The sequence below is a fragment of the Limanda limanda genome, chromosome 9, assembly GCF_963576545.1.
Source record: "Limanda limanda chromosome 9, fLimLim1.1, whole genome shotgun sequence".
Taxonomy (NCBI): domain Eukaryota; kingdom Metazoa; phylum Chordata; class Actinopteri; order Pleuronectiformes; family Pleuronectidae; genus Limanda; species Limanda limanda.
The window spans coordinates 28,870,073-28,882,779 of record NC_083644.1 but is presented as its reverse complement, the minus strand read 5'-3'; the positions used below and the strand labels follow the sequence as shown (position 1 = coordinate 28,882,779).

At 40.8% G+C, this 12,707-nt stretch overlaps 1 protein-coding gene across 1 annotated transcript in view; it reads left to right on the top strand.

Annotated features, from left to right (window-relative positions):
• st3gal3a (ST3 beta-galactoside alpha-2,3-sialyltransferase 3a) overlaps window positions 1-12,707 on the top strand; it is a 70,474-nt gene that overhangs the window by 36,769 nt on the left and 20,998 nt on the right. Inside the window, exons 6-8 of the mRNA XM_061078201.1 lie at window positions 1,231-1,294; window positions 2,311-2,406; window positions 2,486-2,672. Of these exons, the coding sequence (XP_060934184.1) occupies window positions 1,231-1,294; window positions 2,311-2,406; window positions 2,486-2,672 (347 nt within the window). The remainder of the gene's footprint in view (window positions 1-1,230; window positions 1,295-2,310; window positions 2,407-2,485; window positions 2,673-12,707) is intronic.

The window sequence follows — 12,707 nt, the reverse complement described above, 5'->3', positions numbered from 1 at the left end:
AACAATTTATACAAAATCAATACAATAAATCTTTTGAATTTCTTTATTATCGCAGTTATTATTCCAGTGTGAACTCACTCGAGCAAATATGAATAATGGGAAACGTGAATTTTCATAAAAAAATAACGAAAAAGCAAATTTGTGGAAATACAAATTAAGGAGATATGGTAATAATGATAATAATTGCCCCATTTTATCCACATATAGTTTGATGCATATGCAGGTGTGTGAATACTTGTGGTACTTTATGAAGGTTCCAGAGGGCCTTTAAGGAAACTCAGAGCCTAGGTATGAAACCAGTAAACTGTTCTTGTTTGGAGGATCAGGGCCAAATTCCCTGATCCTCCAAACACAGCAGCTAGGGTTCCCTGGTCTAAAGAGCTATGTTGCCAAAAAATAATATACTGGTATGCTACATTATAGCACCACTCGTTGTCATCCCCAAGCTCGTATCATTGTCCTGGTACAGCCTGTGAATATGTACTTGTATCTGAACTTCCAGTCAGTAATGGGAGAAGTGTTGGTCAGGATCCTGGCCATATTATTTCCTCTTTCTCTGACGTTTTACAGTCAGTGACTGACAGGCGCTGCACAGCTAACGTTGTAGTAAAATAACTTAGTAAGCTGTAAATAGAACTGCAAGATAAACATTGCTGTACGTTGTATTGGTCTTGTTGATATCATACAGACCACGTAGGAATGTAACAAAAAATTTGTTCATAAATGCAGACCTGCGTAGCTTCGGTCAGGTCCCTTTGCAGAGGTTTAATCTTTCGTTCTGCACCCTCTTGCTGTAGCTCCGGGAACTACTATTTTGAACAATTATAAATTAACGATGTTAATTGGATTCATAGTCTGGTGTAGTTGCTTCATGAGTTTAATAAGTCAAATCCAATGACAAAAGGGCTTTTTTTTCTTCAAAACTGTGACATGACATCTGTCACATTTGCTTCCCGTGCTGTTTAAAGTACTCCTCACTCCCTAGTGTAGTATGTAAAGGCCCCCACCCGGCTGGGCCACCTATCTTTGCTGGTTGTATAACAATGTAACATGAAGCAGTGTCAGGCCACCCAGCTGTTGAGTCCCAGCCCATCCTCATTTATCACGTTACTCTAGTTGGGCTGGAGATGAGGGCGTCGTAACTGATGTGAGATTAATTATTTCACTTTCATCTTACTCATCGCTTTCTCTTTCTTCCTCTTTCTCTCCCTCCCTCTCTTGTGTCTGCAGAGAAGATCATAGATATTCTCCTTTCAGCTACTAAGAGCTATGGCCTTGGAGAAGAACTTGACAGGTATGTCTGTGCCAGTTTTCCTGTCATGTTTTTTTCTGTCATCCACCCTGTGGATCCGAAGTCAGATTATTTTGTGTAATACACGTACGGTGGGGTACTCATGTTTCCAGTCCTTTTCCTTCTTTGAGAATTAATTTAATATACTATAATTTACAAAAATTACTTCTTTTGACCTCCTCCCACCCTTAAATTTCCTGATTTGGAAAATCACTAAACCGTCCCTGAAGCTCAGCACAGTTGTCAAAAAAAGTTATTTAATTGCTCCACTGGCTAACTTGTTTGTTATATGATCAACACAAATCATAATCCAATATTGTAAGGGCTCTTGGGACCTAATAGTTCATCATATTTTATTAAAAGTGAGGAAGCCATTTGTTACATCTTCTACACAACAATGACTATTGCACATCATTTATTGAACTTACAGTATGCTGTTGATGAATTATTGTCCATATATGGACCTCATGAGTTGCACAGAAAGATACTGTATTAGCTAGGACAATCATGATTGTGCATCTAACAAAGTCCTTCCCTTCAACTCGTTCAATCAACAGAAAAGCTATGCAGCGAGTTGTCTTTAGTTACAAATTACACAGACTACAAAACTGATTGTGTGATAAATAGACCTGTATGTTGAAGATCCAGTAGCAAGTCAATTATGGAGTCAGAACAAAATTCTAAAGTTGAATGATATACCAATCAAAGTAATAACACAAGCCACTGGATACCATTCTCATTACCGTCATATAAAATAGAATGATCCAGCTGTGAATGTGTCTTGCGGTGGTTTGCCTCAGTAACAAGTGAGTGTGTTAACAAGGTTACAAGTGAAGGAGGCCAATTGATGACCACAAAATATCAAGGATGTAACTGAATAAGGATCCAACCATTGGACATAAACAGATAATGTTGTAAAAGATGCAAATAGTCTAAATGTGTGCAGAATTAATTTCCTTTGCTTGACACAAACATCAAATGGCTGGATAAATGAAGCACCACATCTTTCTGTCTTACAGCAATAGCTGTAAGACATGTGTCATTGTAGGAAACGGAGGAATCCTAACCAATAAGTCGCTGGGGAAGAGGATTGATCAGTTTGATGTGGTGGTCAGGTATGTTGTCACTTTTGCAGTTTAAAGTGAGACGTTTTGATTATTATTGCATGATTGATTTTGTATCTGTGTGTTGCAGGTTAAATGAGGCCCCAGTTAAAGGCTTTGAAAAAGACATCGGCTCCAAGACCACGATGAGGATCACCTATCCAGAGGGGGCCATCCAGAAGACAGAGCGCTACGAGGCTCAGTCTCTGTTCGTCCTCTCAGCCTTTAAAGCTCTGGACCTCAAGTGGCTTCGACACATGGTCTTTAACCAGAGGCTGGTAAGGAAGCTGTTAGATGCTAATTGTGATGGAAATCTGGAGATACAAGCGGCTGGAAACAACAAAGTTATCAACGTGTATTTAATAAGGGGCTTTCTGCAGAAAGGATCAACACAGGGAGTCACAAGGATCTCAGAGTGAAGATGAAGAACAGGCAATAGCACAGATCTTATATAGCAGGACTTTAGGGCTGTCTCTCTGAACCAATCCAGAATGGTTCCATAGGTGGGGGAAGGAGAGGAATCTAAACATAACAGCTGATTTACATGTGTTTCCTAAGGTGATAAGAAGACATGCACGCCTTCTTTTGATGGGTAATTAAGTCGCAAAAGGTCTCACTGTATTCACGTCATAAACAGTTCCGACCATAAAATAGCTCAAGTCATAAAACATTTGGTGTATGTAAATACAAGTCATAAAAGTCTCTTGACAAGGCTGCTAACATTTACTATCCAAATACAAAATAGTTTGTCAACCATGCTTAGTTAATTTTTCTACTACATACTACACTAGCAAATGCATTAGAATAAAAACAACAATAATAATAATAATAAATGTAAAGGAAGTAGTGTCTATAGGAAAATAAAAAGCCCAGTTTTGAGAATTTGTTTTAAAAATGTCTCAGCATCACTAGATGGACAATGAGAAATCAGAAATCCAGAATACTCATAAACAAGTTTGAAAATCCTAAACACAGGAGGGTTAGGGTTGTAAAGGCAGATGGAAATTTGATGTTGAAGGGCAGCATAGGGTTATGTGTTGCTCCTTCTAACAATTAACATTTAAATGTCATAAATGCATAATAAATATATTTAACTTCAAGCATCATAGCAGCCAACAGAAACGTGGGTGTCAGTTTCCATCTACCTTCCATTCCGGTCACTCTTGTTGTTCTGTGATTTAGAGAAAAGACTTTGTTTAGCAAGGTTTTATCCAGCCATAATGTTATCCTGTCTCAGTTGGTGTACAATAAGGCTGAAATGAAGAATGGGGGATTCAAATGACATGAAATATGATTAAGGGGCTTTTCAACTAACCATGGGAATTATCTAATTTTGGAGGTGGGCCTAAACCATGACTGAGGGTTCACACACTGAGGAGATGGCTTCTGTCTTAGATCAGAGTGATATTGCTCATTGCAGATACTTATAGATATCCGGATACCGTGGATTGTAGTAGAAATGGTTTAAGCCATGACGTTGTTGTTATGAGGTGGACTATCAATCCAGCTGCCTCATTGGGAGGAGGGCCTTATGGTCATACATACTGGAATAGAAATGTATCAGATTCACTAAAACAGCTACAAACACAACATATCTGTTCTATACTCCCTCCACCACTCCTCCTCCCTGACAGGAGAGACCATGTGGTCATACACTGGTAGACCTGAAACTTTATGTAAGTAACACAATAAAAACAAATAATGTCTTTTATTGTGATCAGCTGCTCATTTGTCATTGGTTACATCACGCTTTGGCTTTTACTACAAAACCGACAGCATAGAGTGTTTGTCGGTGTGGTGCGTCTTTTCCATGGTAAGACAATGTTTTGTACACAAACTACAGCTCTTTAAGCAATGATCACAGGAGAAACTGCTGGTTGGACGTTGATGTCCTCTTTATGCATGAGTGGTCATCGTTAACAATATCAAATTGCAATATTTCTAATGACGTCAGAAGTCTAGGAGCTATTTATAATTGCAAGAATGAAAGTACCGACTTCCGGTTTGGTGAGCATGTGAGAGCGGTGTAGTCTCGATCTCCCGTAACCCAACTTTGCAAAAACCCGTACTTTTCTTATACCCTCAACGACCCAAGTAAGAACTGACGACCCACAAACTCTGTATAATACCGTGGAACCAGGAATAATGTCAAAAACAACGAAGCAGACAAAGAAAAACGAAAATGAAGCACCGAGGGCCTTCACTAACACATGCTTTACTAGCATCGAAGACCTGCTGGAAAAACACAGAGCCAGCATAGCGACGAATCTTAAAAACTCCTTCACTGCCCTGGAGTCACGACTGGAGAAAATGCAGACCACAGTGTTAAATCATGGACAACGTATTATCTCACTGGAAACCAGCGCCGAGTCAGATGACCAGCGTATTCCCACTCCGGAGACGAAGCTGATTGCTTTAGCCGATAGCAACAACAAGCTACTAGCGAAGACGCTGGACCTCCAAGGCCGGAGCCGCAGGAATAACATCCGGATCATCGGCCTTCTAGAATCAATCGAGGGACCGGCACCCACTATATTTTTCTCGAAGCTGTTACTTGAACTACTCGGGGAGGAGATCTTAGAGTCTCCTCCAGAGCTTGACCGGGCGCACAGGGCGTTAACTGCCAAGCCACAACAAGGGTCGCGGCCGCGGCCGGTGCTCATCCGCCTGCACCGCTACCGGATCAAGGATCTGATCATAAGAGAGGCTCGCAAAAGAAGAGGAAAACTACAGTATAAAGGAGCTCCTGTCCAGATCTTGGAAGACTACGCTCCAGAGGTGGTTGAAGAACATGCAAATTACCGGGCGGTGATAGAAGAACTGTACAACCTCGCTCTCAGGCCTGCACTACTCTTCCCGGCTCGCCTGCAGATTTCACTCAGCGAGGGGGCGAAGAAGAGGTTCTCCTCCCCGGAGGAAGCCGCGGCGTTCGCCTCAAGATACAAACAGAGCCCGGGCCTAACTAGCTTAGCCAGCCAGGCGAGCCAGCTCCGGTAAGGCGTAAGATCACCGTTAAGTATAATTCTGACCACCTATGCATAGCAGGCCAAAGGTATATGACTGTTGTTAAATGCTGTGTAATGACAATATCAAGTTTATCAAGTTTTATTTGTATAGCCCACATTCACAAATCACAATTCGTCTCATAGGGCTTTAACATGGTGTGACATCCTCTGTCCTTAACCCTCAACAAGAGTAAGGAAAAACTACTAAAAACCCTTTTAACAGGTAAAAATATGTAGAAACCTCAGAGAGAGCCACATGTGAGGGATCCCTCTCCCAGGACGGACAGAAGTGCAATAGATGTCAAGTGTTAAGAAAACATCATCAGGATTAAAGTTTTTAGCAGCATCGATGAGGGTAAACATTTTTTCAATACTATAAGTGAAGCAGTCCTGCTGCAATCATAGTCTCTGGTCAGCAGCAAGATCACGATCCAGCATCAGGATGGGATCCACTATAGTCCACAGTTATTGTCCACTGCCGCCAGTTAGAATCCATTATCAGCTGCCGCCTCGGTCGTGGTCCCTCATCATCCGATGCCAACGCGACAAAGGATCCTCCATTACTGTATTGATGTGTTAGGGATGGAGAAAAGGAAGGAGAAGCAGGAGAGGCAGGAAAGAGAAGCTCCGTGTGTCTTGTGTCATAAATTCCACTAATTAGCTCTAACTATAAGCTTTATCAAAAAGGAAGGTTTTGAGTCTACTTTTAAACGAACAGAGCGTGTCTGCTTCCCGAACTGAAAGTGAGAGATTATTCCACAGGAGTGGGGCTTGATGGCTAAAAGCTCTGGCTCCTACTCTACTTTTAGAGACTTTAGGGACGACAAGTAAACCTGAATTCTGGGATCGGAGTGCTCTAGTAGGTTGATATGGTATTAACATCTCTTTAAGGTAAAAAGGTGCCATATCATTAAGGGCCTTGAAGGTGAGGAGTGGAATTTTAAATTCTATTCATGATTTAACAGGAAGCCAGTGTAGCGATGCTAATACTGGGGAAATGTGCTCTCTTTTCTTAGTTCTTGTCAGGACACGTGCTGCGGCATTTTGGACCAGCTGCAGAGTCTTTAACGACTTACTGCTGGAGCCTGATAATAGTGAATTACAGTAGTCCAGTCTCGATGTAACAAAGGCGTGGACTAGTTTTTCTGCATCTTTTTGCGAAAGGACATGTCTGATTTTTGAGATATTACGCAAGTGGAAAAAGGCGGTCCTAGAAATTTGTTTTAAGTGTGACTGAAGACTATTTGCTCAGGGCTATTGATAGCCGATCATTGCGCCAGCTGTGCCTCTGCCTGGGGAACCAGGGGACTAGGCTGTCTCATCCAAAGACACTCTCCTGCAGTAAACTGAGTTAACTTTGCACTCGGACAATTTATTTTTTTGTAATTATTTTCATTTTATTTCATGGTTTACAGTTCTCATAATGATTATCTGGTTGTATGAGATAACTAAATGTTCAGAAGTATACTGCATTATTTTCTCTTTTTTTTACTTAAAGCTGCAATTTCTACAGAGCCAGTAGTCTTTATTTAGATGAAGAAAAGCACAATAATTGTAAGTTTTGACTAATGTTGAGCTTAACTAAGCACAGGAGTTGGCCTGTTCTGCTTGCTTTCGAAGGCTTACTTAATATGGTAAGTGTAAATAATTATATTCAACACTATACATGGGTCATAGTTCACTATGTAATAGTCCACATTCCACAGAATATTTTATTTTTATATGCTATCCACCTCATGTTGGAGGGGTATTTTGAAGTATTTTGTTAAAGGTTCAAAGGGGTTATGTAATACATTATAATACTTGTTCAGTTACGGGTTCTGAGATGATTCTTCGAGGTGAGATGCTTCAGAAAGGGAAGTATGAGCAAGTTAGTTTAGGAGTGGATGACATTCCTAGGGGCAGGGGGGAACATGGGAGGGAGCAAGGGCAGGAGACTGGGTCTCCTCACAGATGGGGTGGGGGGGTTCGGGGAAGTGTGGGTAAAGAGACCTTTTTTGTGTGTTCAGTATTGACAAGCTTCACTGTTTTGTGGTTTATTAAGTTTTTGACATTATTTGTTATTATTTTACTCATCTTTTGCTGTCTGCGTCTTAGAATTGACCTGAAACCCTTTCTACCTTTTGCTGTAATATGACTGGCTCACTAGATGAAGGGATCACCGGTGGGCAAGTGGTAAGGTTCACCTCTTTAAACACGGGGGGCTTGAATGCCGCATTAAAACGGACTAAGATAATGACATATATCAAAAATCTGAATGCTGATGTGATTCTACTTCAAGAGACGCACCTGCTAAAAACTGACCATAGAAAGTTGAACCGACCATGGATAGGACAAATCTTTCACTCTCAATTTAACTGCAAGACAAGAGGGACAGCCATACTAATCAGGAAAAATGTTCAATTTACCTCCAGTAATATTATCACAGATCCAGAAGGACGTTATACAATTATCTCTGGTATGTTATACCAAAAGCCTGTAATCTTGGCATCAATCTACGCCCCTAATTGGGATGACCAAAGCTTCTTCAATTCAGTATTTTCTCTAATTCCTAATTTAGACTCTCATACTTTGATTTTTGGAGGGGATTTGAATTGTGTTATCGACCCAGTTCTTGACAGATCGAGCCACAGAAATATTCCGCCCTTAAAGATGTCACAAACCCTGTCTGCCATCATGGACCAGTTTGGCTACGTCGATCCCTGGAGATTTACGAACCCATCTTCTCGTCAGTATTCCTTTTTCTCGCACGCCCATCGTTCTTTCTCCCGTATAGATTACTTCCTAGTTGATAAAACTCTTATCTTTTCTCTTATTCATGTACAATACTTACCCATAACGGTTTCAGATCACTCAGCCTTAGTACTAGATCTCTGTTTCGACCTCAAACCCAAACATTTTAGATCCTGGCGTCTCAACCCTCTTTTACTTAGAGAAGAAAAATTTTGTAACCATATTTCTGACTCAATCTCAGTCTTCTGCGACACTAACAAAAATGAGGAAACCTCCCCATCATTGCTATGAGACACCTTGAAGGCAAGATAATTTCATATGTTTCCTATGCAAATAAACAACGCAGAATGCGTAAGTAAGAACTAGAAAGATTAATCGCAGATCTGGATAGACTACACCTCTTCGTAATAACCACTTATTTATACCAGCCAAGATTGACTCACGCTTTGCAACTCTAGAAAATAAAGGCCTGAGATGCCTGGGAGACTTGTACATGAACGGACTCTTTGCCAGTTTTAACCAACTATGTTCAACCTTCGGACGAGGTAATACAGAATTTCGCTTCTTCCAACTTCGGGATTTTGCTCGAGCCAACTCTTCTCAGTTTCCACAAGCCCCATCCCTCAGCGGCATGGATCTGGTACTCCAGGCTAAGTTGTTGCCTAAGGGCCATGTCTCATATCTCTATAATCTCTTATCACCAACAAACGTCTATCTGTGAATAAGAGCAGGGCCGGCTGGGAAACTGAACTCCAGATAAGCATTTCCGATGCTCTTTGGAAAAAGGCGTTGAAAGATGTTTACTCCTCTTCTAGCTGTGCCAGACTTTCTGTTATCCAATTTAAAGTTCTTTTTAGGCTTCACTATAGCAAAGACAAACTCTTCAAACTTTACCCAGACAAGACACCTGAAACTTGTGACAGATGCTCTCAGGCGCCATGCAATCTGACACATATGTTCTGGACATGCTCCAAGTTGTTAAATTACTGGCAATCAATTTTTAAATCTATCTCTGACATCCTAGGTATACCAGTTAGTCCTTCACCACAGATAGCTATTTTTGGGGTGCCTCCTGATGAACTTGTAACCACATCCCTGCAGGAAAATGTTATAGCTTTTGCGTCCTTGATTGCACGTACAAAAATTCTTCTCTTATGGAAATCTTCCCAGCCACCTTCCTTCAAATCCTGGCTACATGATTTATTATTTCTATTGAAACTGGAGAAAATCAAATTCAGCCTTAGAGGCCGCCCTGATAAGTTTTATTGGCACTGGAAATCACTTCTGGATTATGTCGATAAACTCCCTGCCACTGAAACGTCCCCCTGATCCTTTGCTCACACCTTGAATAGTCCGCCGACCCCCACCCCATTTGATGGGACCTCCCAACTCACAAGCTCAAGACCGATGTTGTGACCCGTTGGAACAGTGGGTACGAAATGCTTGAACGTTTCCTGGAACGTCAACCAGCGATCTGAGCTGCTCTGTTGTCCTCTGAGGTCAGGAGGTTAGGCAGTGATATCTGCACCCTCAACGAAAATGACATTACAGATGCTGAGGACATAATGCAGGCACTTCGACCAATGTTTGTAGCGACAAAAATAGTTTCAGAGGAGAAGAATCCCACTTTGTCTATCATTGCTCCAGTGCAGGCAAAGCTGCTAAATGACACATGTGAGGCAATGGGGGACAAACCAATTGTGAGGGAGATCAAACAGGCATTAAGTCAAGATCTGCAGAAGAGATTTAGCACTGTTGAAGAAAAAACACCCTCCACACAGCATCGGCCCTGGATCCACGATTCAAGTCACTGCCTTTCCTGACCACAGATGACATCAGTGACACTTATTCCAGACTGGTTGCGGAGGCAGCCAGCCTTCAGGTAGTCTTTATTACATTGTTTGAATGGTTATTATTTTAAAATGTCAGAAAGTATTTTACAAATGCTATATTATTTATCAGATTTTTTAAAACCAAGCCTATGTTCATCTGGTTAGCATTATTTTCTTATATCTGTTTTAATGCAGAATCAGCAATTGCATTGAACATTCCACAGCTATTTCAAACCTGAGATATGTTTTTTCATTTATCTAATGTTTCCCTACAGCCCACTATTAGGCAAGAAGAGACCAGCAGTGCCTCTAGAGTAGAAATGGATGGACAGAACCTTGAGGAGCTTGAAGAGCCACCACCTAAAAGAAGATCTGGGCTAGCTGATTTACTGGGAGAAACATTTTCTACCACAGCCACACAAAAGTCAGCATTTTCCCAAGCTATACCAGAAGAGATACCAGGAAGCATCTCCACTGCCACTAGACGAAAACCCTCTCAACTGGTAGAGAGCTCATGAGACAATGTATCCTTTCCTAGCCAAACTCGCTAAAAGATACCTGAGCATTCCAGGCACTAGTGTGTCTGCTGGAAGGGTGTTCTCCACTGCAGGAGATATAGTAACGGCCCAGAGGAGCACTTTTACTTCTGAGCATGTTGACCAACTCCTTTTCCTCAACAAAAATGCCAATATCCCAAAATTATTTTAACATTTTGGCTCATGACCTTGCAGCCGACTGGACTCTAGCAGTACACATTTTTGTTTATTTTTTGATTGAAGCTCTAAGTTACTCTTATTTATATGATTATTCTCAGGTTTACGTTACTCTATTATGTCTGCTTTATGTTACTGTATTGTATTTAAATAATTTTAAGTTATGTGCTGGGAGCTCAGCATTCATGTGAGAGGTCTTCATGTGAGAGTAATTATATTAAGAAAATAATTACAAAGGTCCTGAATGTTCAAGGACAAAGTTTTTGCACTATCCTTTTTTGCACTTCAGTTAATGTGTAGAAGACAATGTTGTTCACAGAATTAAATGTGACATTTGAGCAGTCTTATTTTCCTCATTTTTTGTAATGCCTTTGAATAATATGGGGGACATGAATCTCGATATATTGCAGAATCGAATCGCAATACTTGCAGTATCGCAATATATCGCAGAATCGCTATACGCAATACTTCTAGAATCGTGGCCCAAATATCGCAATACTATTGAATCCTCACATTTTTGCCAATTCCCACCCCTAGTAGTGTGGTGGGAACCACGTCCGAGGGGCAAGTAGATGGTGTCATGTGCAAAACCATATCATTGAGTTCAGGTAGAGGCACTGTTGAGAAAGAGTTGAAGGATGGCATGTAGACTGTTTTAGAGTGCTCAGGGGCAGGCAGGCAGGCTTTGGGGTTGCCTGCTGTTAGTCATGGATCTACTTTTTTCTGTAATGATTTTACATTTTTTACTCAGTGGTCATGCTCCCACAATTCGGTCAAGAGCACTTTAGATTTTTGGGCATTCTGATGGATCAAGGTGGAAAAATAGTTACCTGTGCCTCTTTCACTGTAGTGTTCTATTTCATCCTTCATGTGCTCATAATAAACATTAAGTTTGCTGGCTTTTCATTTGCTCTCCACTGAATGTACCTCCCTCTTTAGAGAGTGGCTGGTGTCATTAAACCTTGGATGTAGATTTGACACTGAACTGATTGTGGTTCTGATAGGGGCAACTTAATCCAATCCTGCAAAGCAGAGGTTTTTAAAGGAGTTCACCAGATGTTCAATGACAGGTATGTGGGGAAGCACATAAGAAAGGGATGAGAATGCAATCGAAAGTTTGCCAGCTACTGTTAAGTTAATAAAGAGAGAGCAAATAGACCTAAAACACTAAACACTAAAGTGATCAGATACACAGTTGTTAATAATATTCTAAATATTAAAATACTGTCGATCTTCAGGCCATATGATATAACAAGATCGAGAGTATGCGTCCCTTTCATGGGTTGGCCCAGTGGGGTGAAAAACTAAATTAAAAGATTCAAAGAGCTAAAGAAATTCTCTTCCCAGAGTATCACTGGCACAACATATATGAATATTAAAATGACCGATAATGCTGATCTGGTCATACTTCGGCAGAAGTAGAGAGAGCTGATCTTAGAATTTTGGTTTGGGAGGCCGGTGACTTAGAGTGATAAAATAGGAAGATGCATGTAAACACAAAATGTAAGGCTTTCAAATTAGGCAGATTCCCTGTAAGAGACATCCTTATAGATCCAATCAGGAAGCAAATGTGGGCATCTACATTATTGCTCCCCAAAGTCTCATATTTCTAAACAGGGCCAGTGGTGTTGTGATAAGTCCCATCTTTAGGCGCTACTATAGAAGCATAAACGTAGCAAAATCCTAAAACAGTTTAGTGTGGACAAAGGCTATGACTTATAACATATTTTTTACACCAACATTCAATGTAAAAATTCACAACTGATAGAATCCCTTCTTTAAAATTGGATACAAAACATATCATATATACATTTATTTAGAGAGGACTGAACTCCTGAAATAGCTGCCTTCTATAATCACTAATAGACACTCAGTGGAGTGCAGAGAACACAGTAGACACACTTGAACTAGCACGCACACAAACACAGGTTTGTGCAGCTCTCCTTATTAGGATTTTGCATTGACTATCATTTATTATGGACAGCCTAGCCAGAATTGTATCCCTGACCTTAAAGGGATAGTTCGCAGAA